This window comes from Sminthopsis crassicaudata, chromosome 2 (assembly GCF_048593235.1).
Source record: "Sminthopsis crassicaudata isolate SCR6 chromosome 2, ASM4859323v1, whole genome shotgun sequence".
NCBI lineage: Eukaryota > Metazoa > Chordata > Mammalia > Dasyuromorphia > Dasyuridae > Sminthopsis > Sminthopsis crassicaudata.
This window is the reverse complement of record NC_133618.1, coordinates 177573729-177601150: the sequence shown is the minus strand read 5'-3', so window position 1 is coordinate 177601150 and position 27422 is coordinate 177573729. Positions and strand designations below refer to the sequence as shown.

Genomic DNA, 27422 nt, shown 5'->3' with positions numbered 1-27422 from the left:
TCCAGACTCCAAATCTATCATTCTATCCACTAAGCAAACTTTCCTGTCTCTTACCAAGGCATTATAATTATTATCAGGCATATATCAAGTGACCACAGCATCATGGAATAGTCAAGATAAATTCTGGCAGATATGGTTTTTGGACTTCTGCCCTCATAAAGAATATAGAATATACATCTTTTACCACTCTAGCATGCTTCTTCTACTATAAACTGCTTAGAGAAGGAATAAAACACAGAACAATAAAAAAAAAAAATTTGAGTTTGCTTAGTCACTGCAGGAGGGAACAATCCTAGGTCAATGACTAGAGATTGGAGATTAGGAGAGGAACAATAGGCCCCATATTTTCAAGATGACCATAATTTCTCCCCTTGTAGAAGGGCATGATCTCCCCTTTCCCTGCTCTCTGTTGTTCTTCTTCCCTTTAGTATTTCCCTTATCCTTCCCTTATCTAATTATCTCTACAGGATCCAGATCCAATCAATTCCATCTTCCAGAAGCTTCCTTTAATTATTACCACTCTAAGTTGATTCCTTCCCCCCCTCTCCCTTTGGAGAATTGATGATCTTTCCTATCTGTACAACTCACAAAGCCCTGGACACACATGTCTGATGCTTTTCTGTCATTTTTCTGTTATTATAGTGACCTTGTTCTAGACAGAATATACCTTAATATCTTAATATCAGAATATACCTTTCAGGGTACAGAGTGTTACATATCTCTGAATCCTCTCAAAGTAGGAGGCACTCAGCACATATGGCTAGAGCACACACAAAGGTCTCCAAGGTCACTCACACTTCTAATACTGCAGAACCATGTTATCAGACGATGACATTAGGACCATGAAGCCAGGTCCCTTGTTCCATTTTCTCTGTCCCTGCTCTTTATTGGAAGTCTTGATTGCTCCTTTGCAGGATATCCTCCCTCCAGCTTTTTCTGCTTTCTACTACCATCTCATGATCTCTGGATACATTCAAGAAAAGAAATCTGCCTGTTTTTAAAATTTATTTAGCTCTTAGCAACCTCTCCTCATAGTTCTTTCCACCACAGTCACATAACTTGAGAAACCCTTGGGCCCTTTAATACTTACCTTTTATGCTATTTTCTCTGCCTTTTAGGTCTCCTCAGTCTAATTCTCATATAAGTTATGGTCAGAAAATACCTTTTAGTTCTTTTTGTGCCCTTAGCCTAGGCAAATCATTTACAAAGATTCCAATCAGCAAAAGTGGAATGGTTTTAATTGTGGTGAGCCGGGATGTCAACCTCTCTGTCATGCCCCCTATGTTCCACAAAAATAATAGATGCTGGGTTGGGTGGAGAAAACTGAAAAGGTCTTTGCCCTACTTCTAACAAAAAACAAAATCATTGCACTTACAACTAACTCATAACTTTGAAAATATTAAATTAATAAAGCCATGTAAATTAATAGCAGTTATTTTCAAAGTTTATCTTAAAATCAAGATTCCAGGATCTGATAGATTAAAAGTTTAAGCTTCTGGTAAATAAAAGAATCCTCTGATGGATAAACAAACCCCTCAAAAGCCAAGTAATAGACAAATAGTCTTCTAGACCATTTCTCTTTTATTAAGAAAGATTAGGCAGAGAATCTAAAAGTTTAGGATAACTAAAGCATATGAGAAAAGGTTATATATGACTCAGATCCAAGAGAAAAAAAAAAAAAAGTTCCCAGAGAGCTGGTTCATATACAGAATATATTTTTTGTCCTCAGTACACTTGCCTATAAAATTCAAAGAAATAAAATTTTAAGCTTTTAAAAAGAAACATTAGAGATTATCCTTACACATTAAAGTTTAAACTAGGTATACATGGGAAGCAAATCCTTTGAGTCCATCACAATACATCAAACTGAGAAAATACTATTCTTCCATATTTTACAAGAATTGAACACTGATGCCTTTAAGCACTAAGCAAAGTAATTTGAAATTAAGCTATAAATTGCATAAGGAGAAATTTTCCTTTAACCCTTGCAAATTACTGAGTTGCTCTCACATTATTTTCCAAGTAACTACACTCATAATAAAATAAATCAATCCTGTCAATTCTCCTAAATGGGAAAACTCATCTTAGACTGGGAGTAATAAAAGAAAGCTTCGGAAAGATGGGATTGATTTGACCCGGTTACGTAGATAACTGTGCTAAGAAAGGAATTAAAGAAAAGAGCTACTTTTGGTTGATTTGCAGATGTAAGGATATACCATAACAGCAGCAATTCCCCAAAGCTATGGAAAACTGCTAATTTCTAACTCTCAGAGCCTCAAATCTATCAGTAAAGTGAGGAAGTTGGATCAGATAAGCTTTAAAGTTCTTCCCAGTTCTTAAATCCCACGGCTCTATTACGTTTGAGAGATTTCATCTAAAATAATGGACTAATTACCAATATGGACTAGCGCTTTGTTAGTCAAATAAAGCTTCTTTCAAATGATCAAGGAAGGAAGGAAGGAAACAAGGATTTACTATGTATCTTCTTTGTGTCAAGTGGTTTACAGATATTATCTCATTTGATCTTCACAACAATTCTGGGAGGTAGGTGCTATTATTTCCCCATTTTACAGTAGAGGAAATTGAGACAGAGATTAAATGACTTGCCCAGGATCACAAAGCTAGTAAGTGTCTAGGGCTGCATTTGAACTAAGGTCTTCATGACTGCCACCTAAATAATCAAGACAGAGTCTGACTTGATTATACAAATATACTGTGACATATGATCAATTTAACGGACACTTTAGTTAAATGTTTCTACAACTCTCTGGGATCCTTGGAAGGTTGGATGTTATATTTTCTTATACTCAAATAAGTCTTACTTCATTGGAATACTTACATTGCACAACATATTGATAGTAATTCCACAATTTATTTTAACCATTCTCTCCAAAGATACTAAAAATCTAAAGCATTTTAAAGTATTTATATCTCATTTTTATTCTCCCATAAAATTATCTGAAAATATATTTTTATAAAACATATCTTATAAAGGTGTTTTTTACACATCTATTATATTAAGCTAACATTAATAGTTTCTTGGGGGAGGGGGGGTAGGAGGGGCAGCTAGGTGGTGCCATGGATAGAGCAGGAGCCCTGATATCAAGAGGACCCAAATTCAAATTTGACCTCAGACACTTCTAGTTGTATAACCCTGGGCAAGTCACTTAAACCCAATTACCTCAGGGAAAAAATTATATTCCCATGGTAAATTCAGGCATTGAATCATTTTAATTCAACCTACTTCTCAATGCAGGCTTCCCTTGTCTCTCAAAGATATTAAGCCAGCTGGAACTCAAAACTTTTCTGAGGACTCTGTGAGGCAACAAGTTAAATAAAGGATAGGATTAAAAGTTCTTCCCCATATTAAATTAAAATATGCTTCTAACAATTTTCACCTTGCCCTCAATTTTGCTTTCTGATATTACATAGATTTTGTTTAATCCTTTTCCCAACTCTTTAAGTATGTCAAGTGGAGATTGTTTTCTTCCCTTTCCTTCTCACAATCCTTCCTCCACACCTCTCTTGACATAGTCTTTTTTCCAGGCCAAACATTCCTAAGAAGACATAATTTGTAGTACCTTTATCATCCAACTTACTCATTCCTTGAAGCTCTCCAGTTCATCAATTTATATTTTAAAATTTGGCGCCTAGAACTGATTGGGTAGAAGGAGATCATTACCAAACCGCGTCCTTAATCAGGACACTAGATCTCAAGAAAGCTTCCATGGTTTTAGAAGTACCAGTTGTCTTCCATTTCATATTTAATATTGAAGTATATGTGTTTCACCAGCATAAATGAAGGATTTTATAATTATCCCTGCTGATTTTCAACTTTAAAAAAATTTAGATCAGATTTTAATCTCATACACAACTACATTGGCATATATATTAATTATATGTAATGGTGCACAATTTCTTCCCCTGTCATATGTGTGTATAAGAATTGTCTCATCTCTTTCAAAATAAAGGTGATTGATACTAAAGATCAAATGAGAATACTGTTTTATAAAGTACTTTGTAAACTTTTACATGTAGATAACAATAGAATGACGGTAATAGTAACTGATCTGTTGCTTTCTCTCTCTTTTTTTGTTTTTTATTTTTACTTTTCATGTTTAACCGGTAATCAGGAGCAAGAAGATTTTTGCTTTGTTTTGGTATTGTTATTTCATATTGTGTGGAAACTCCTTCCATCAATGAAGTTTAATAACTCATTGTAATTTGCAATCTTAGAGAGGTGTCTTTGGGTACTGAGAGGTTATAAGATTTGCCCAGATCCTAAAGATAATATATAGCAAAGGCAAACCTAGAGCCCAGGTCTTCCCTACTGTATGGCTATGGAGCTACTGTCACATAGAATAATAAACATTACTGTTAAATCAGATTAAATCATAGCTATTATTATGTAAAGGTAATAAATAAAATTTTAAATGGTAGTTTTATAGTGAAATAATATAGCTGCTGAAACCCAAAGTCTTTTAAATCTATTTTTATTTTGAAATATTTGTCAACAACTATTTGAGCATTTGATATTTGTAAGGCACTTGAAAATATCAAGTTTTAAGATCCAATCCTTGCTTTACAGTTTAGTGAGAAGTCAGAACATCTATCTAGAAAGAAATAGTAATGGGAGGCAGCCAGTCACAAGTAACAAATGATGTCAAACACTAACTACAATATTTATTCCAACTTATTTACACAAGGCTAACAAGTTTTATTTCATGACATGGAAATTCCAACAATGTCCATGATCTAAAATCCGATGGATAGGGTTTTAAATTTAACAAATATCTTTGCTTTTCAAAACACGTACACCAATTAAGTATGAGGGCACTTAACTGATCATGCTGGGTATCCTTAAAAGTGTACTTGTGTAGAGTATACTGTGTTAGCCTGAAAAATAGTACCAACTTCATATATCAAGGGAAAATCTCTAAGACTGGATAATAAATTCCAAAAGGAATTGCTAGGAAATGTTACTTCAGCATTTCTCGTATGTGATCTTGTACTCCACTTCAAAAATATAGATCTAGACGCAACTAGTGAACAATACCATTTGATCACTGGCTGAAGCTTTATGCGCTTCCCCAGGTGCTTTTTGCAGATCTCAATTAGCTCTATCCTAGGGTCACAGAGTTTGGAATTCTCTATAGTGGTTACATTCTAACTCCTAGGACTGGCTTGAAATTAAGGTTTAAAAGGGGGGGGGGGAAGTGCGGGAGGTAGGATTTCCTCCCACTCTACTAGCTCTCAGGGCTAAGATTGTATCTACTCAAGAATAACAAGCGGTTTCGAGTAGAAACTACACTGCTGTCTCTATCCATGTGTTAACTGAGGACCTTACGAAATTTTAGTTCCTATTTCAAATCTCATCTGCTAAAGAAAATTGCTTACACAATGGGTAAGGAAGAAGGGGCAGAAGGGGAAGGAATCTACCCTCATACAGTAGACAGAATATAGAGGGAAGAGACTAGGAAGGCTTCAACCCAGCCGCTTCACCAGACCAGAAACAATTTCTAATCCATTTACTAAACCTGCGGATTTACCGACATTATCCTTATAATCCATTTTTCCAAATAAAGCTGTGAGGGAGAGGTACAACAAGGGCTCTTTGCTCTCATTCTGGACTAGAAGGACCAAATCCACAATCTTGTTTAGTTTCCAGACAGGGAATTCTAGTCTCAAAGTCACTACCTCCTCCTACCCCAGAAAGTCTGATCTTGAGCTTTCTTACTCACCAGAACCTCCCCTGTCACTGCCAGAGGCGAGGTTTTGGCCAATTTCACTTGAACTCCAGTTGCTAAAGTCCTTTTCCAGGCCAGAGGGCCTTTTTTTCCTACCCTAATCTCAAACAAAAGAAAAAAGCGAATTAAAAGGATTGCCCCCAGGCAATTCACAGGCTTTTATTCTGAGGTTTAGTGCGTTAAAAAGCGACAGTGAAAGTTGGGTAAAGCAAGGGGGAAATTGAAAAGTTTTCGGTTACTAAATGGCCAGAACAACCTCATATTCGAAGAAATTTTATGTCCGAAACAGAGTAGTATAAATGTTTGGTAGGGAGTGTCTCAAATAACAATTCTCATGGACATTTCCATTTTAAAAGGGTTACTCCTCTCCCTCCCATCCCTTCCCCCTCTTAAACCTACAGAGCAAAAGATTGTAAAATACTAGATTTTCGGGTCAAGACAGTTCAACAAATAAATTAACCTCGAGGGCGTTTTTTGTTGTTGTTGCTTTCCAGGTTTAAATATAGTATTAATTGAACCACTTACTATTCTTTCAGCTCCTGTCTTTTAAAGACTAAACTAATTACTACCACATCCCCCTGTGTTCTAATTTCAGCTCCTAATATTTCCTAACTCTTTTACCGAAATGTCACTTTACCCCAGTGCACCTCGCTTTCTTCATCTTTGGAATGTGAATAATACTTTTTTTTTAATGGACTATTATTTTGGGGTCAGGTAAAAGGCGGTGTGGAAATGTGAACTATTTTGATGGCATAGCAAGTAATACAGCCCCTTATCTTCTACTCCAGACATATAAGACACTCCCGAGTTTGGCCCGAACCGGATTAAAATGTAAGTAGCAAATATTTAACAAAGTAAATTAAAATACAATAGAACACAATGTTAATGTACGATTAAGTCAATATGTTGTCTGCAAGGATCCTTTATATACGGCTTAGTGGCTCCCCTTTCGATTTGCGTTTGACACCACAAATGTACTCTTATCCTCTCAGAGGTAAACTAAGGCAGAGAAGGAGGGCAGGCTTTTCTCCAGGTCACAGTAATTAACTTGAGCACAATGACTTAATACAAAGATATCCCAGACTGGGACTTAAAGTTTAACGCCCTCAGGGGCTGTGGTTTTAGCATACAGTTCTTAAACTGATTTCCCTTCTTCTCCAGGGCGTTTTCCCCACAGGTCTATGTTAATTCGAGGGCAGGAAAAGCAGCTGCCACACCGACGTGCCAGGCAACCTGGCCAATCCCACCTCCCCGCCCCTCACCAAATGGCGGAACAAGACGTCCGGTAGGCCTGCCCGCGCCAAAGTTTCCAAGATCCAGTCTGGGAGGCAAGAACAATGGAAAGAAAGTCCGGAAAGGCACCGTAGCAGCCAACCACTGCTGTACTAAGTGTGGGTGAGGGTTGGGGCACAGGTAAAATTCCCACCATAGTTCAGGTTCCGCTACTAGCTTCACTACTACGCTAGCTTCACTGCAGTTCAAGTGCTGTTTCAATAAACAGAAATGTTTCTACACATCTCTGGATTTTGTTAGTTGAGAAACATTACTCTTTTGGCCTAAGTCTGCCAGCATCTTGAATAGAAGGAACCTCCCCTCCGCCTCCTGCCTTAATTCTCTTAAAGCCCAGAATGGCTCTCTGGATTGGCAGCAGTGACCTTGGAGACGCTCAGTCCAATTCATATACTTCTGAGCAATAGACATACTATTGGCACAGGGTTGGATCTTAGGAGGCGCTTAATACAATTTTATTATGGCATGTTATAGCCCATTTTACAGAAGGAGAAAACTGATACTTAATGAAATTAAGCAACTTGTCCGTTGTCACTGGGCTGGGGATGGGAGGTAGGACTGGGATGGGTTGAGATAAAAGGCTGGCCTAGATTAAACCAACAATCTCCCTACTTCAAGTCCCGACCCCTTTAAAAAAAAAAATTAATTTAAACGTCTTACCATGCCTTAGATGCACTTTCTTAATAATCCCGCAAGAAACTCTTCCCATTCATCCCCTTCCTTAAACGTAATCACTCAGGGAAAATGTGCTCCCAAAGATTTCGAGGGAAGTGTCATGTATGACACTCATATGTCAGCCATTCCTCCCCAAAGGTAAAACCCAAACTTTCCCTTCCCGAAAAAAATCAAAACAGCTCAATTCTAAGGGTTTCAGAAAGCATCCCTTCCATCCCACCAAAAAAAGCTTCCTCCTCCAGCTCTCCTTTCTAGTCCTTAGGTACCAAATGTCCCTTAGGCTCCCGGTCAATATTAGCTTTTGGGAAACCTAGCTGGTGGACATTTCTCCCTCTTTCCACGACCCTTGAAGAACGTGGGACTGGATTCCCTGAGATCTTTGATCCCAGAGTTGAATCAGATTAGCTTAATTTCCTTCTATATACCAATTAGAAATTGGAGACCGATTTTTAGATCCATTCTAGTTCCCCCCACTAACTGGGAGAAATGAGCCTTGACTTCTTAATACCTCTTATTTGTAGAATGGGTACAGTGGAAAATTTGCGGGTCAAAATGCTGGCGGCGCCATCACTTCATACTCACCTAGATTGGGGTGTCTTGTAGCTGGATTGGCCCGGCCTGGCAAACTGTGCAGGACTGGCCCGTCAAAGGGTCCCGCGGAAGCTGCGGCGGCGGCGGCCCAAGATGCTCCCATATCTGCGGCTGTCATGTAGGCTGCGGCAGCTGCGGCGGCTGCGGCCGGGTAAGGACTGGAATATGAGCCCCCAAAACTGGGCCGACCGTACTGCTCGCGGCCTCCAAGGCCAGCTGTGCCCCCAGCTCCGCTCGTGCCGTAAGCGGCTGCCTCCCGCGCTGCTGCTGCTGCTGCAGCAGCAGCCAGAGAGCCAGTGGCTCCCGGGAAGGAGAAACGGGGCGACACGGATGGGGGCGTGTAAGTGGCGCCCTCGGGCCCAGGCTGGCTCCAAGCCGGGCTGCCCTGCTGCGCAGCCGGTCCGCTCCCAGACTGGGCTGCCCCAGTGCTGCTACTAGAACTGCTCCCTCCTGGTCCGGACCCAGCTGCCCCGGATCCGCCGCCCTGCAGGTAAGACAGACCCAGCATGGACGACGGCACTCGGGGAGTGGGCACGTAGACTGGGGAGGAGGTGGCTCCAGCTCCATGCATGAAGGCTCCAGGCCCTCCGGTCTCGTAAGCCCCAGGAGGGGGCCCGTGATTAGCCATGGCCAGGCTCTGGTACATTTCTGTGACGTCTATAAGCTCCCCTATTCAAGTCCTCTTTTTCTTCCGAGAGTCAAAGATCAATCTTCCCCCACGCCCCTCAAAAAAAGAACCCACAAAAGCGAGTGGGAGGGAGTGATGGTTAAAAAACAAAAACAAAAAACTAGGTTATCAAAGTTTAAAAAAAAATGTATGATTTAAAAACAATTTAAATCCAGTTTAGGACTAGGGCTCCTTTGTTTATTGGTTTTCAATAACAAATTGAAGATATATCAACAATGGACCTAGGAGGGCCTGAGGTAGTTATAGAGTATAGGTCGAGGAAGGAACCTTCGAGATTTTCCTGGTTTGAAGCCAGAAGAGGTTTTCTGCTCCCCAAGGAGGGACCCGAGGGACGAAAAAGTACAAGTGGGGAGGAGTGTAGATAAATCTTTTCAGTTGTGTTGAATAGGGGTTGAATAGAACCTGTTCCTCTAACCTCAAAGGATTGAAACTCTCCCGCCTTCGGCGGGGTCGGAAGCACCCCTCTGTCCAACTCTTGTCCAACGTAGATGCCTGGGCTATGTTCTAGTATTCTCACCGCTGCCGCCAACAGGATTCTCCTAATATCAAAGGGAGAAACAAACGGGGGGGGGGGGGGGGGAAATCATCATCTTTGCGCACTATCCTTCCCCTCCGCCGATCTCCCAAAACAATACAGAAAGATGGAAATAATAAAAAACGAATATCCCAATTTCCCAGGCTTAATATCAGGCCCCCGAGATTCTAGAATCGCGGGAACGGTAGATTTATGTCTTGTTATTGTGCCTAGCCTCAGTCCCTCGGGCTTCACTATCTAGGATGTGAGCATCTAAAGGGGTTGTATTTGGGGTCAGGCCCTCGGGCAGGCGTGCAGTACCAACTTACTAAGGGCAACGGTCCGACCTAAGGACTTCATTTGTGCACTGATTTATAGCTTCACAATTTTAAACCCGTTGATAGTGATTAGTTTGGACTCCATTATTTCTAATTAAAAGCAATTATTTTTCTGGCATATTCGAACCCCACTCTAAAACTGTAACGGTAAGCTTCCTGTTGTTTAGGCTTCTAAGAGTTTCGTTAGAGGGGGACAGACTATATTTCCTGGGCACCCATACTCTTGGAGTAACTGTCATCTCTCTTTCCGAGCTCCCAGGCCTCTGCCAGCCTGCCTCTATGCAAAAGCTTTTCTTCCCCGGTCCTAAAGAAAGGTTCCATGATGGGACACCGGAGGAGAAAGGCATTTATAGAACTAGATTCCTGAGATTTGTGGTGTTAACACTAGCTAAATTTGTGGTTCGAACTTGAACTAGAAGGATCTGAAAGATCCGGGATTCGAATTATTAATTTCCAAAGGTACAGTTAATTTTTCTAGTTACAAAAGACCACATACAGGGATATTTAATCTTACAGCACCAATTTGTTTGAGGCTTTATATCAATTTATGTGGAATTGTACAGCTGTAACAGACCTTAGAGATAATGAAACTGGGGCTCAGAGTGGTAATTTGACTTGCCCAAGATTATATAGATACTATTTAATTCCACAAACCAATAATAAAACACTCTACATAGAGCCTCGTATATTTTTAATAAGCGAATAAGTACTGTACTAGGGATAGAAACCGAAAGAATTTATCGTTCTATGTACAATGATGGATTTTCTAAAAAATATTATAGTAATATTATATCTTAGGAAGCACATACGTATAAAGCGCTATTTAAATAATCATTAGTTTACTCTAAGATATGGCTATAGAATTTGAGACATCAAAGTCCTAATGCTTTGTAAAACTTCCTTGCAAAGATAATTTGAGGTTTAAGAAAAATGGAGTAAGACTAGGAACTTACAGGCAATTGGTCTGGATTGTTTATTGCTTTCCTTCAAAGCAGTTTTTCAATTCATTATTGTTTCCCAAATTATCTCTTGAGTGTCAAAGTATAAGAAGTTTTGTTGAGAAGATAGGTACTAAGTTCTGCGGGTGTCTTTCTCTCCTGCCCCCCTCCCCCCTTTGAAAATGAAGGAGAGAAAAACGTATCTCTGGGAATAAATTTGAGGGCAGATGTATTTTAAAGCACTTTGCTGCTTCGTTGGATACGTGATCCGGTCTGTGTAAGTGGTTACCCCCTCTTTTGCTCTCTCAGTCTGGGACATTTTTGTTCATTTTAAATCAAGGACTTCAATTATTTAAGCGACTCTCTAGAAACATTCAATTAATGATAAACAGTGCTAAATTAGTTTTAAGATTTAAGTTTTGGATAAATAACAAAACAGCAAAGATCTTTTTCTCACAATTTCCTTATACACGAAGATATGAATGTCATTTATGGAAGTTCCATAATTCGATAAAACGACTGGGGTCTTTGTATTTACCTTTTCTATTTAACTATTCTTACACAGCTTCATAGAGGATTATTGGAACTATAGGAACAGGGAGGGACACCACACCTAAAAGCTTTTCAAACACTGGTGGGAAAGTGGGAATTAGTTTTCATTTTACTTCATTTCATCTAGAGAGGAATATTTGTTTTAAGGACAAACAAAACAAATATTTCTTTCTAAATAGAAGGGAAAAAAAATTCAGGGAGAAAAAGAGTGCCTGAAACACGTCTGGTCCAGGAAGCAGGAAGAATGGCCCTAGTTCCAGTTTTCTCCTCTCCTGTTTTCTGATTGTCTGAAGCAATCATTTCTTCCAAATTCAGAAGTCAAAATAAAACACTTTCTTCCTCTAGGAGTTAAATGATTTGTTTTATCATCTTTACCCCCTTCTCCACAGTCTCCGATATAACAAATTTAGAGTAGAAGAACACTTTAAAGATAATTCTGTCCGGAAACTTTAATCCCCTTTGGCAATCTGGTGAAGCTTATGGATTTTTCTCAGAATGACATTTTTAAATGCATAAAATGAAATACATAGGATGACAAAGAAAACCAATTACCTTAAAATAGTTATCCAGGTTTTTTTGTTTTTTAGTTTAGGGACTTTAGGTTTAGAACCCCTGAATCCCCTCTTAATTTTAAAATGAAGAAACTGAGGCCCGAGAGGTTAAAATTTTGCCCAAAGCAATAAGAATTATCTTTTATTTCACAGTAGTTCTACTACTTACTGAAAAACAAGTACCCATGATCTTTCTCATTACCACTCTCCTTTCCTTGTCTTCCTTTTCCTCTCCTAGAAATGACTTTACTCAACTCTAAGAGCACACAGGCATATGCACACATACTTAGGTTTACACAAACAGCTGCTTCCAACTACACAAATACACACGAAAGCAAACAGCCCTGATATTCCAAGGTAGGGATATCCCTGTAATCCCAGCTGTTATAAATGCCTTCTCTAGTCTCCCCGTCATTTCCCCCATACATACTACCCAATTAATCCTTTCTGTAGGAATACATAAAATGCTGTGCGAAGAAGCTTGTTTCTCCTCCCTTGCTCTTTCCTAGCACCCAAACGAAGTACCCCCCCAGCCTTTTAAAAGTCTGAAGTGCTTCACCCCAGCTCCCCAACAGAGTGAATCTCCCGCCCAAAGCCAAAGGAGATAACGTTAAGGATAAGAGCAGATAATCACAAGAGCAGAAACTGGAGATGAGTGGAGGCTAATGTGCCTGAAAATTCCTTTTATCCTCCACATCTAGTTCTTTTTCAGTTCCATCCCAGAGAAATTTTATGAAGATTGGTGGGGGGTCGAGGGGTGTGAGGGGCTTAGCTTTGTTTGTTTTGCTTTTTCCATGTGCACCATTATCTTAGCTGTCAAGTAGGGTGCTATGGAAGTAGAAAAGACCTAGGGAGTAGAAGGGGACGTGTAGCTTTGCAGCTAACATTCACCGGCATCCTGTCAAATTTGAAGCTATCGAGATCTCCCCCCAGCCACCAATATCAGTTAAAACTAATCAGCACACGAATGGCAAAACCACCCATTTGTGTGTGATTTTTCGTTATGGAGGATTTGAGCGTATCGCTATGCATAGGTTGGACACATCAAGGGTGCACTTCGGTAGGTAGGTAGCTTAATAGATAAAGGGTGCACACGTCTGCATAAGCCTACGTGTGCATTTAACAACAAAATTCATATGTTTGTTCTATCCACAAGTGGGTGTTCGAGTGGAGGTCAAGAGCTGCTGAATAGTGAAAATATGGAAATAGGATTTTTAGCTTTAGGGAACGTTTTATGCAAAGAAATACCTTACAAAGGGACCTTAAGTATCCTCCAAAATCGTTCCAAAGTACACTCTGAAAAACCCTGACTAGTTTAGAGGGCACTTTAGGAGGGGGAAATTTACGGCGTGAGAGAGACACTAACTGGAGGTGAAGAGTAAGTGGCTTAGGAAAGGGTGCATTTCTACTTTTAGTCTTACTCTACCCATCGAGAAAAATCGATTCAGTTAAGCTATAGCTTTTTGAAGGAAAAGGTTTGTCTAAGCGGGGGGGGGGGGGGGGGGGGGGAGGGGGGAAAGAGTGAGGAGGAGGGACGCGGAAGAAGTTAAGAAAAACTACCGACCTGAGAAGAGTGAAATCTTTCTCCTTGGTTGACGTACCCTGGCCGCTTTTGGAGACCTGAGGGCCTGGGTCTTCTCGCGGCCCGCGTTAGGAGCTCAAGACAGTGGAAGGCCTGGAAGTCTGGGGGATGGAGGGTTCTAGCTGTCAGCCGGCAGGCTACCTCAGAGTACCTATTCCAGTACTTCCAAAGCTTTCCCTTCTCCGCCTTTCCTCACTCCCCCCCCCCCCACTTCGATTCTCCGATTGTGACTGGTTTGGCTTAGTCACGTGGCCGGTGGGGGCGGGAGGTGCCTCGTATCGGTTGCACAGTCAGCTGGCGCCGGACCGTGATGCAGTTTAAAAAATACACACTGCAGGCAAAGTCCAGTGGGGGGGGGGGGGGGGGGCGGAGGGGAATCTCCGAGGGAAACTCAAATATGTGCCTGTGACCAGCGGGGTTTATGCTCAACGCCAAGATGGTCATTATTAGTGTTGATTATGGTTGCTATCTCACCGTCATTCTCCTTAGATGTAGTTCCTATCTCTTTGCTTCCCCTAGAAAGCCTTCACACTGCTGGGATGACACAGAGGTGGAGGGAGTGGGAGAGGGAGGTGACTCTCCAGGAGCAACCGTTTTGGGGTTGCGCGTGTGCGGATCACTATCAACTAAATGGTCTTTGAGAGCAGCTATATTCTCGGGTTTCCAACTACTAGTGAATGAAAATAAGGATGGAGGAAGGAAAGAATGTGTGTAACGTCGGAGAGCTCTTAAAGTAATTTTTTTTTCTTCCTGGCAGGCTTGGAGAGACGCCAAGAAGACTAGATTGGGAGCAAAGAGAGAAGAGCTAAATAGGCTCGCTGAGGACCCAAACTCACCCTCTTTCGCAACTGAAACGCCTTAAATATATACAAACACGCACACACATGCACCCACTTTCATAAAGGTAAATATACGTGTGTGCATATATACATTTATATGAATGAACATTTTTCAAATAGCATTTGCAAAATCTGAGCTACTTCCATTCCTCTTCCTCTCTCCACGTTTTCTTTCTTGGATTCCAGTGTGTTCCCCATTATCACCAGTCAAGGTCTTGTTATTCAAATGAAGGCAGCTTCCCTTCGAAGGGGGGGGGGGGAGAATGGGATGAAAAATTACCCCCCAACCCCCACCCTTGCTTCCTACTTCCCAGAGCCCAGGTAAGTTTTTGTCCAGGCGGTCGTAAGCGTCAGTGATATGGAGGCCCTCTGTGCTTAGGGGCGGAGAGTTGAATAGTCCCCTCAGACAGGTCTAAAGGTTAATAGAGCAATCACAAGGCCGGATTACCGCGTAAAAATAACCCATCGATTAGCCCGCAGCCTTCGGCCCCAGATAACAGTGTAGAGCCGGCTCTCACGCTTTTTGGTTCAGCGTGGTATTTCTTCCCAATAAGTTTCTCCTAAGTAAGACGGAATCCCTAACTTTTTTCCTCTCCTCCCCTTCTTTTTCCCCTCCCACCCTCCACCCCTCCACCCCTCTGCTGGCACAGCATCCTAGATTAGAGGGGAACAGATTCTGGGTTAGAGTGTATGCTGTATCTGGAAGTGGACGGTAGGTAGAAGGCAGGAAGTGTGGATGCCAGATTGAGACCGGTTTTGTCCAAGAGAGACGGGGCAATAAAATCGCCCCACTGAGATTTTTTTTTTACTGGAAAGAGTCCCGCCTAGGTTTCTTGGAGTTTGTTGTTGTTGTTTTTTTTTTTAATCAGGATTATGGATCGCTGTGTAGGCTGAGGTGAGAGACAAGCAACTTCCCAAACCCAAAGCAGGCTTATTCATTTAAATTCTTGGATGGCCCGAGAGGAAGAGAGAGACTGAGGAGAGGGTGGAAACAATAAAACTCTATATAGCTCAGCTCCAAGCTACCTATCACATGGCGGAAAAACCCATCAATTAAGGACCAGCCACTGCCTGAGCGCTCCTGCTTCTGTGGTGTACGCGTGTTCGTGTTCGTGTGTTTAGGGCTAGTGTATTTGGGAATGGATATTCACTTCTAGCTCTTCTCGTCGCAAAACACATTCACTCCCATCCCTCTCCCCCCACTCCCTTCTTGGAGTTTATATATTAAAGCGAAGCTTTTAAATATTGTTTTAAATATTCTCTCGAAATCTGTTCACACCTCTCACACACACTCCTGTAAGCCATATCAATTTGAGTACTGTGGCAAATGTTTAAATTCTCAGACCAAGTTAAAAAACTACTTTACTGGGACAACTCTTGGCAGTTTGCAAGGCTTAGAGATGAGAGTCTGGTCCAGAATTGGACAGGTTAAGTAGAGGTCCAACCCTGGGAATCTCTTCTTGTACAGTGGAAGACAGGGTTCCTTTAAGTTATGAAACCAGCTGGAATTGAGCAGAGTCAGGCTACCCAAGCCAGTACATTACCCTTAAGGTCCTAGAAAGTGGAAATAGGTGGTTGCGTGGGTGTCCGCCTCGCTGCCAAGCTTAAGCCTCATGAGGCCAAAGCAAGAGATAGAAAGAATCCTGGGATCTGGCAAGAAACTCTAAATCGCCCACTGGAACAGACACATTTAATGCTTTTAGATCTGAGGGAGGGAGCAGCAGGCAGAGAGGAAGACAGTGCTCAAAGGATCAAGATTTACTTTTGAATTTTGAAGGAATAGGCGTTATTGTCTCCCTCTTCTTAGTGGAAAGAATTTCAAAATACTGCACCGTTATTCCATGGTCTTCAATTCTTTTCCTCCTCCAAAGAAATTCTGGGGATTAAGAGAAATATTGATGGAGAGAGGAAAGTAAACATTTTATGGGGGTAGGAGTTGTGAACGATGATTTATTTAAAGCAGGAGATGCTTTCGATCACAATTTCTGATAGATGCTGTCCCAATGATAGTGTATATTGCAGAAACTCCGGCACTAGGGATGTCTGACACCATGATTTCAGCAGTCCTCTTCACATCTAGTGTTCTATCAATTTACGGAACAAAAATATCATGAGCTTTCCAGGAGTCACCAAACCCTTAGGATCGAACTGAAAGAGGATCTTTTCTAAATTAATTGGTAGCAGTAGTGGTAAATCATCTCTCGTGTCCTGCACAATAGGGAGTATGTGAGGAGATGAGGATAAAAGTTGTGTGCTAAGGGGCTGAGAGTTCTGGGAATCCCTGCCTGGTTCTAGAAACACTGTGACTTGCTTTGGGTGAGATAGGACAGAGAATCTGGAAGATACCTTATAGGGTTTCTGGATGAAATATATAGAAAAATTATTTGGGTCTAAAAAGCAAATGGTTTTTTTTTTTTTTTTTTTTTTAAATTACAGGGAGTTTTATGCTTCCAGGATTACCCCTGCATTCTCTATTTTAGGGTGAACACCTCTCAGATATAGGTAAACGCTGGAGATCTATATCTGAATACCGGGAGCAGCATCATGACCCCAAATTTACTGAAGGGGTAGAGGTGACTAATTTCGATTCTACTTAGGTTTGTTTTGCCTAGTTCCGCCTTCTATCCATTTTACTTCACTCTCCCCCACCCGTTCTCCCAGCCAGTCATCTCCCTCCTTGGTAGGGAATATTTCGAGACAGTTGCCAGGAGAGGGGAACATTTCAAGAACTTCGTATTCTCTTTATCTACTACCTGGAGACTCTGGGTGGGGAAAAGTTTGGTCTTTTCCTAGTCCCCAGAAAAATAACTTAGCAATTTGAAAAATCTGGGAAGCGTTCTGGTGTGGATCGTAAAGTGACTACTTTTCCCTAAACCAAATGGAACAGGCAGAATAATAGACATTCTATCTAAAAGGAGACTTTAATTAAGGACCTAAAATAGCCCAATTATAAAATCATAGGAGCTCTTGACAATTTATTTTTTATTTTGCTTTTGGGAAAACTCTAAGACAAGCTGAAATTGCATGTCACATCTTTAATTTAAGTCATCAAATTGTGAAAACTACCTACTATGTGCTAGAGCAGGTCTGTGACTCGCAGCGGCTCAGTCAGACCTATTTATTATCAATAATCTACAAGAAGACTGGGGAAAATTGGGGAAATGTACTGGCGGGAGAATGCACAGGTAACCTCGGGGGCACAAAACTCCCTGTAATTAACATTAAAAAACCATTTGCTGAAATTTGCCTGTATTTTACCAATGAGATTTTTGGCCATAAGCCCAGGATTCCCTTTTCCATTTAGAAACTTAAAGGCAGAGAAAGACGAGGATGTGATCAGAAAGAGAGGGAAAGAGTCGGGTCTGAAGAAACCGGTTCAGAGAACTCCGCAGAACTCAGAGGCCTGGGATCTCTAGGGGTGAGAAATATTTTGAGGGAATTTCTCCTCTCGGAATAAGGCTATGAAGAACAGTGTGGCTAAATTCACCTTGAGATAGAGAAATCTTAGAAAATAGAACTCTCGCTAAACCTAGGAGTAGTTCTCCAAGGCTCTTTTCTTGTCTGCTTGAAATTTTTTAACTTCCTAGAGGTTTCTGGTCTGCTTTGTGTATCGTGTTCCAAAATTAATCGTTCACTGATAGCGGGCACACAAACAGCCGCTAATGAGTCCATAACGAAAGAATAGAAATGAAGGGTTTTTTTCCCCCTCCTTACTGGATTTTGGGCTCCGTAAATATCCGAGGACAGCATGCAGGATTCTTGTCATTTCTGAGTCAGCTCTCTCCTCCCAACCTATCTCACCGGCCGACTTCCACTAACCCGGTTGATTTCAATCAAAATGAAACGAAAACGAGAAAATCCCGCTTCTACTGTCACGGAGGAAGATAGTAAATGAGAAAGGAGCTTCGGTTCTTTTTTACCTGCCTGAGTCTACGGATTTGGATCCCTTTTAGGTCAACACCTGCTCCTTGACAGAGCCATTACACACAGTACAGATTAAAAGTAGAAATAAACAGGAACTTGGTTGGGGTCAGACTTTAGTTTAAGAAGAGCCTGGGACTCTTGTCCAGGAGGAAGGTTGGTGGGTCTGTTTGTATCTAAGTAGTACAGATACTGAATTCACGAATTCACAGAAAATCTACAATAATTCCTGTGTATATACGATTCTCATATGAATTATCTCCTTTGGTCTTCAAGTGGTCTTTTGAAGGAAGCAAGTCGATTATAGGAAAATATATTTAGAAGGGTTCTTGATTTGCCTAAAGTCTGGCAGCTAGAGAGTAGCAGCTCTGAGGTTGGAACCCAGGATTTTCTTGTTCTTTTACTTGATGCCCCAAATAGTTTTTAAAACACAAGAACAACACTTATATAACCTTTTGTACAATAATTTAAATGAGAAACCAAATGGATAGAAGAAACCTATCTTAAAAGCAGGATAACCTGGCTTTAAGTCCTGTATCTGACATAGCCTAACTGATCCTTGAACAAGTCCTTTAAATTATTGAAAAGTTGTATCTCTCTCTCTCTCTCTCTCTCTCTCTCTCTCTCTCTCTCTCTCTCTCTCTCTCTCTCTCTCTCTCTCTCTCTCTCTCTCTCTCACACACACACACACACACACACACACACAAATGTATTATTCACCTCCTCATTTCCCAACCCCTACCTGAAATCTAGTTAGAACTTTAATTCCCTTTTAAAAAAATCTTTTATGTACTTGTGTTACAAGGAATTCTTGTAAAGAAGAAGTATTGTATTAATCTCTCCAATTCATAAGATGTAAATTGTTTTAATTTTATAGTCAGGCTACTTTATGGTATTATTTCATAAAGCATCTTTCTCCAGCAATTCAAGGCACAAAAACCCTTGGAAAAAAATAATCTCATTGCTAGGAAAAAAAAGAAGGAACCTCTCCTCACCCCGACTCTTCCCCAAAGAAAAATCTCTTTAGAAACTTTAGTGGTAAGGCGAGAGCAGAGGGAGTAGATGAAGAGCTAGGGCAGGCCCGAGGAACCGAGGCTTAGGTCTGTCTCCAAGACTCAGGAATACACAAATCTGGGAGGCAAGGAAATTGGGACCATAGGTACGCTTGGAGGTGAAATCCTGGCAAATGGGAAGCTGTTGGGAAGCTGCACATCACTCAAATCTAGAGGGCCGAAGGAGAGAAAGGGTTCTTAATACTGAATGACCAGTTTTCACTAAAAAATGCCTCCATATCCCACACACCAGAATTTCTTTCCTTCCTTATACTGGTTCTAGTGCGATACTTCAGGTGTAATGAATTTTGGCGGTCTAAAATTTCTACGAAATCTAGGGATCATCTGATCTTACTGTCTAACGACAGAAATAATTCATTGTGACAAATGTATATTCTTAAAGTAAAACTTTCTACCAAAACTTATTTAATGAAACCTGTTCTCAGCTATGTGGGTGAGGGATAGGGGTAACTCAACGGGTGGAGCAGGATAAAAAAATAATAATAATAATAAGCACGTGGTTGGAGAGAGCTCAAGAGAAAGATGGAGAAGTTATAGCCAACCAGCATTTACCTAGAATTCCTGGATGGAAAGCAATGTGTCAGATCAGACAGAATAGAGGAAACAGGCTAAGGAAGGAGGTAGCTATAAAACATCCCTGGGAAATCCGATCTAGAAACAAAGTCGGGGATGGGATGGGAACCATCATCACCATCATCATAATACCTAATATTTATATAACACTTTTAACATTTTACAAAATGTTATCTCATCCTCACTCAACTCTGGGAGCTAAGTGTTATTATTAACCTCTCTCCCAGCCCCGCCGCGCGGCCCCCCCCCCCCCTTTCTTTACAGATGATTAAACTAGGACAGATGTTAAGTGACTTGTCCAGAGTAACAGCTAGTGACAGAGATGGGATTTGAATGTAGGATTTCCTGACTCTAGGTCCAGGACTCTATTCACTTTACCACCTAGCTGAACAAAATTTCTGTACTACACAAATGCTGCCAACAGCCTTGGCAACACAGTGGCGACAGCAGCGGCAACAATAATAAACACGACACAGTTTTCAAAGCATTTTACATGTACTAATTAATTATATCCTCACAACATGAAGCCAGTTTTACTCTTAGCTCCATTTTACAAATGAGAAAAAAGAGTGATAAAGTAACTTGCCCATGAATACACAATTTAAGTATCTAAGGAGTTTTTGAAACTCTGGGAAAAAACTGAGATCTATTTCAGGTATAAGCTTCAAAGAAAGCCTGGAAGATCTAGAGGGAGAATGGAGGTGGGGAGGGGAGGAGAGTCATGATAAAGTAAGTTTATTTGAATGAATTTTTCACTCAGAAACTCAATAGAACATACATGGGAGACATTTCATAGATGTTTTGGGTAACACAGGTTGTGATTGTGAACTCACTTAGATTCCCCCCTCCTGATTACCTTTAAGAAAGTTGTTCCCCAAAGCTGAGTCCTCCCTCAGTCTCAGTAGCTCTTTATTTTTGTCGTGGCCTTATTCTTAACTAAAGGCAACAGCCCAGGCCAGAACTACACTTTTACCATTCTATTTGAGAAGTGAGAGGGTCAAGATGGTAGAGAAGCAGAAGATGCAAAAAGGGTGTTAAGGTCAATGTAAAACAGTTTTTGTCAATCAGGAATTGTGGGAAAGTTAGGAAGATGGAAAACAGTTGAAGGGATTTAGATTTTTTTTTCTTCCTTGTTCCCCTTTTCAAATGTGTAGAATTTGCATTGTCATAAAGGCCTGGGTTCAAATCATTCCTGAGATGTAAGTAGTGTGACACTAGACAAATGACTTAACCTTTTTCATCTATAAAATGAAGACCATAAAATATATATCTTACATGGTTGTGGTGAAGATTAAATGAAATAATAAAGTCCTCTGCAAAATTGCTATTTAAATTTAGCCATTGCTGTTTATTTTTCTCCTTTTCTTTTTCCTTTTTTCTCCTCCTTTTCCTTCCCCCCTTTTCTCTCATTGCTAAAAAACAAAAACAACCTCCCCCAAAAAACCTCCACAACAACAAAATCTTCATTCCTATGAAAGAAATTGTAAATTTTAGGTTGTGATAGTATTCCTTTGTTATTATTAGTACTCATTTCCAAAAAAAATTTGTAAAAAACTCTCCTCCCCTTTATTCCAAAGCAAAACAAACAAAAAGACACAAAGAGGTTATATCCCATTCTTTCTAAAATCTCACTCAAGAGACAAGTACTTGATTTTTGTAACTAATAAGGGAAATCACCAAAAAACTTATTAAACTTCTTTTTTTTTTTCAACTTTTTTTCTCTAACTTGACCACATATATATTTTTTAAACTGGAGCTACTAAAAAATGAAAAGTAGTCTAGCCCAAACTTTATCTCTTTTATTTCCCCTGGAGCCCTCTCTGGCAGAGGTGTAAATGAGCTGTGAACTAGCCAAAAGGCAGGGTAAAATAGGAGCAACAAAGGGCCTGGAAAATCCTCCAACTGAATAATTGGTACTTGGAGCATAGAGAATTGATGTTGATTCACTTATAGTAGCCTAGCTAATCACACACCAAAACACTCCATAGGAACTACATGGGTCTCCTCCAGAAAGTAAAGTTGTAATTCTGAATAAAGATCATCCAAGATGAAGAATAGCCTTGACTTTGTGAAAATGTGTCTAAGAGATGGAGTTTATCAGTTAAGACACTAAATATAACCCTCTCTCACCTGGTCTCCTCTTCCCAATCATTCATTGAAGTAAGGTTTTTAAGGTTTATAAATTTCTTTTCTCACAGTAACCCTTGTTTGTATGTAATTCAGACATTACTGATTTCAGCTTTCAGAGAAAGAAATCAAGGACACAAGAAATTCAATGCCTTGCCAAGTTCACAGAGCTTGCTAAAGTGAGGAATTGAGATAGGAAATATGCTTTTCATTCAAGAGCTTATGTGTTCTTTCTGCTATAGCTTGTTGCCTTATATTACTAGTCATCAAAGTTCCCCAAAGATTTAGCTGATATGTTTTTCAACCAATCAGTCACCAAACATTGTTAAGCACCTATTGTGTGCCAGGCACCGTGCTAAGTGCTAAAGATAGAAAGAAACGCTAAAGACAGTCCCTGATCTCAAAAAGCTGCTAAATTCTCAAGTTTCAGAGGCATTATTCCTCTTTCTTCCTTGTCTCAAGTTTTTGTTTTGTTTTGTTTTGTTTTTATGAGTGTGATTATAAAACTGCTCACCTGTCTTTTCCAGCTGAGCCTCCTCCCCATCACCATTCCCAACAACAAATAAATCTAAAAATGCAGAGTCAGGTCACAAAATGAACAAGGTTAGGAAGCCATGCTCCAACTTATAAAAGAGACACATCTGAGACTGTGGCAGAGGACTGTTCATTTTCCACCCTCCCAACCTACCATTTATTGTACTTATAATATTTGACTTCCATCTCAAGAAATTTTAAAATGTCTTCAGTCGTGCAACTTATATTGGAATTTAATGCATTGAACACAAAATATATTAAACACTTCCTATGTACAAAGGTCCTATTCTAGAAGATATAATAGAAGAGAAAGTAAAGTAGTCCCCATCTTGATGTTACATACATTCTACTTCTTATTACCTTTGTAGATTTTAATTGATTCCTGTCACTTTTATATCATAGTGTAATAATATTTACACAATCTGTCTCAAATGCTTTCTCATAAAGAATACACTTCATAATTTTAAAAAGCTTATTTCATTATTAATAATATGTAGCCAAGCCTTACAGTAAAATGTAAAATTTTGCTGGTAACATCTTTGGACATATTGCCCATTTGTAACATCGTTCCTCCAGTACTAACTGTTCCTATAACATTGTTTCATCTAAGGACACTGGGTTTCCTCAGGTCCAATAGTTTTAGACAAGGTATGACTATAAATCAAAAAAATCTACATAAATACTTGGTGTCCTACATGGAAGAAGGACAAAGATCATCTATGACTTCATTTAGGGACTAGGAAAATCTTGAAGATTTAGAAGCTAGAAATTAGGAATTGCTTTCTCATATTCATATCTGCCACATCATCAGAAATTTGCAGACTTGTAATTTACAGTCTTTGTTGATATGTTTGTATGTGTGTGTATTTGTGTGTCTATGTAAATATTTTAATATTTAAAAGTGAATGAACTTCAGATACTTACATAGCTATGAGAGCTTAGGTATGTCATTTAACCCACCACCAAAAAAAAAAAAAATCCCTAAAGCCTCAAATTACTCCATAAATGTTCAGAAATGAACAATATTTGATATACAACTTGGGGAAAGCTCTCTAATAAAAACAAAACTGTCAGGCTCGTTTAATTAGGGGAAAGGATGGGAAAGGTGGTTTACAGAAGGCCAGTTTAATTGGGATCAATTTAATTCCAGCTCCTGGTCCTCAGCTGGCATGGACTATGACCTCCTTGGTCTATTTCTAAGAGGGAGTGGTTCTGTTCTTAATAGCTGGGTTGTCTCTTCTAAGGGACAAAGGGAATGAAATTAGATGAGATAGTGTATGTGACAAGCACTCCTAGGTAAATTTTAAAGCACCACAGACTTTAACTTTGAAAGTATAACAAGCCTCAAGGTCACACATGTATGAGACACTTTACTAGGTTCTGGGTATACAAAGACAAAAAATGAAACACTTCCTGCCTTCAAGGATCTTACTCTGATTTTGGGCTGCTCTGGCTAAAAGATTTCTATCCACCTGGCCAACTCCCTAAGTTCTTAGCTAGTTTGCTCCTTTAGGGACAGGCCTTCTTTGACCATACTCAGAGCCTTTTCAAATAGGTAGGATCAAGCCCTTTGGGCTTTGCTGGTGTTTGAGAATTCATCAAGGGATAATTATTAAACAATATAAATTGTAAAGTATGACGATTTTTGTTGTAGTTTTATCAACAAAGGGCTATTACTGTTTGTTGTGGCCAGATCACACACAGTTTAGAAAGTGATATTGTTTTGTAGCTATCTCTAGAGAAAACACTCTTTAGTGAACAGCTTTAATTTTTGGTGATTGTGCCATTGACTGCTTGTGAATGTTTTCACTGTACAATGAGAAAGTCAGTCTTCACTGTCAAATGGAGATATTAATTTGAGACTTTTTCAGTGATTGTTGACAATAATTTTCACTTGTCTCAGGGGCACTGGAGGCAACTACATAGAAATTTAGGGACAATCCAAATTCTACATTAGGGGCAGGATTCTAATTTTCTCCATTAAACAAACAAATCAAAAATGTCATAATAAACAAGACTATTAGATTCCAGTATATTGTCTTTCTCTTTCTATCCATTCTCTCTGTCGGGATACTAATTTAGTCATGAGAAGGCTAAAAGATGGGAAGAAGCAATGACATAAACTGAATAATCAGCTCCAAAGGGATTGTATGAAGGACCACTTGATACTCCTTGGAGAAAAGGTATTGTATGACTTGAAGGACCCTATTAATTGTACCTGTGGGTGCTATTATCACACTTTTTGTTCTGTATTAATGTCATAGTATCACTGACTCTTAAGGTTCAGGAAGGACTTTATCTTTTCTTGAAGAGAGATGGGTGGTCCTGAGGAATTGTGGGATTATATATATATATATATATATATATATATATACACTATCCTAAGTGTGTTAAAGAAATAATGTATAATAAAATACTGTTGTTTGTTCATTATGATATTATTCTCATTTGGGAGAGCATGAGTTTCAGTTAGAAATAGTCCTGGGGTGAACATCACCTTTTTTTTTTTTTTTTTTTTTTTTTAATATTTAAGATTCTTCTGACTATTATTCAGGTATACTCTTTTTTTTTTTTTTTTTTTTTTTTTAATAAACTGATCAATGTACACATCATTTCTTTTTTTTCCAACTAGTGCCCCTAGGTACCAGATGGTCCTCCCTCTGTCCCTATCAAGTTAGGACTCACCGTCCTCCCCCCCACCTCCCCATCCCCGCCTTCAATCTTAGAGGTCTCACTATCTACGTGAGAATATTCTTCCCTACTAAAGCAGAAGGTGCAGTGAGAAGATGGCTCATTGGTTCTTGCAGATCAGAGGATGCCCTACGTTTCCGCTCTGCTCCTAAACTGAGCCTGGCGGCCAGCCGCGGCAAGCCGAGGCCTCCCGGGCTGTGCGCCAAGTCCAGCTTAACCTCGTCAAAGCGCGGCTCCACAGGCGCAGCCCTTTTACAACGCACCCCAAGCCTGATGGATGGGCCCGAGCCCCGGCCGGGGCTGGAGGCCTGTCAAATCTTATTAATGAGGTGCGCGCTGACGGCCGCAGCGTAACCCGAGGCGGCTCGAAGCAAGGCGGAGGGGCCGCCTGCGCGGCGCTGCCGGCCCCGGCGCAGACTGCTCGGCGCTGCGGGGTCAACACCCTGAGTCCCACCCACTCCCCTCCTTCTCCTGCGAGCCTCCAGGCCGGTTCGCTAAGAGGCGACCCGAAGGAAAGAGGCGGCTCGGGGCAGCACGGACCAGAGAACCTAGGGATAGGAAAATTATTCCCCCCTCCCTCCCCAAGGAACTAGGAGCCCAATTTACCAAGCAGAATATAGCTTTTAGATTTCCTTTTTTTCTGTTCTCTCTCTTTCCCCCCGAACAGTCTCTTCACTTCTTCCTTGCTTCATGCATTCTGTTTTTTCTGAATCGCTTACTCCCCCCCCCCCGGCCCCACCCCACCCTATTCCAATTTATCATCTTTTAACTCTCATTCTTCTCCTTTCTTTTTTTTGTCCTTTTCGGTTTTTCTAGACATTCTTGTCCCTCGGCACTTTTTCTATTCCGTTCAAAATCCTCTTAATTTCCTCCATCAATTCCATCTTTCTTTTTGTTTCTTGATTTCAGGGAGACATCTATACATAGCTGGTAGGAAAACAACTGTAACAACTAGGGTTCAAATCCAGCCGCTAGTATTTAACTGTCTCTGGAACTTTGGGCCAACCAGCTTTTCTCTGGGTTGCAATTTCCTTCTCTGAAAAGTTAAGGGGTGAGGGGGGAGTTGACGATTATTTCTGAGGGCACTTCCCACCCTATGGTAAAACCCTATGATTTTTTTTTCCCCTGTGGGATTGCAGTGTCTTTGTTATTGGACAAAATCGATGCAAATTTTAAAGTGTACAAAGTTTTGGGTTGTTATTTAGTCTGCCTTAAAAAACAACTTTTATTTCTAAAAGCTGCTATCCTATTTGAAGTATTAATGGAAGCAGGTTGACTACTTTTAATTTAACCCTTTGGAATGCAGGATTTCAATCCTGCCTAGTTGAATAAGGTGAATTCAACATCCTTTCTTTTTCTCTCTTTTTCTTTGATTGTAAATAGCTTGAGTGCACTCTGTATCTTTGTCAGTGTCTGCCTGTGTCTGTCTCTGCCTCTATCTCTGTCTCTGTTCTCTCTCTGTGTCTCTTTGTCTCTGTGTCTCTGCCTCTGTATCTGTCTCTCTCTGTTTCTGTCTGTATGCCTCTCTCTCTTCCTCTCTTTCTCCCTTACCCTCTTCTCTCATTCCCTCCCTCCTTCTCCTTCTCCTTCTTCCTCCCCCCCCCCTTTCAGAATTGGAAGAAGAGAGAAATCTGGGTTCCATGTGAGGCTAATTTGCATACAAGGCAACTAGATCTAGTCATTTGTCACAATCCTATTTTAGGTCCCCATTTCATATGCTTAGTAATATTCCACTTAGCTCTGAGGCAATTCCAAGAATTCCTAGAGCTCCACCTGCAAAGTACTATGGAAGAGAAGTAAAAAGCAATAATTTCTGTAGAGTAAAAATGACTATTAGACTTTTAAAACAAGTTCAAAGCTACATCTAGGAAGAACCTAAATGTTTATATTGTATCCTTAATGCCTAATACAGTGCCTGGAACATGGTGGGTACATAAATGTTTTTGGTTGAGTGTCTGATTGATACTTTGTTGGTTGCTGTATAATTAATAGATGTAAATCCCTTTTCCTTTGAGTATTTTGCATGGGAGAGAAAACTCTCTGTGTCTCTGTCTTTGTTTCTGTTTCTGTGTGTGTGTGTGTGTGTGTGTGTGTGTGTGTGTGTGTGTGTGTGTGTGTCTAGGAAAAGAAACATACTGTCAGGAAAAAGAAAAGAAAAATCCAGAAGTTTGAGCAATTAAAATTATATGATTTTAAGG

At 40.3% G+C, this 27422-nt stretch overlaps 1 protein-coding gene across 4 annotated transcripts in view; it reads right to left on the bottom strand.

The window, feature by feature from the left end:
- The window catches only part of GATA4 (GATA binding protein 4), a 105553-nt gene that overhangs the window by 54353 nt on the left and 23778 nt on the right, over window positions 1-27422 (bottom strand). Inside the window, exons 1-2 of one of the 4 annotated variants that reach the window (XM_074287924.1) lie at window positions 13449-13683; window positions 8295-9530 (exon numbers count right to left, since the gene is read on the bottom strand). The exons of 1 other annotated variant lie outside the window; for it this stretch is intronic. In XM_074287924.1, coding sequence (XP_074144025.1) covers window positions 8295-8949 — 655 coding nt within the window. In that variant the 5' untranslated portion in view covers window positions 8950-9530; window positions 13449-13683. Of the gene's footprint in view, window positions 1-8294; window positions 9531-13448; window positions 13684-27422 lie in introns of those variants that run through there. 2 more of the 4 variants (XM_074287926.1, XM_074287928.1) reach the window with 2 other exon arrangements.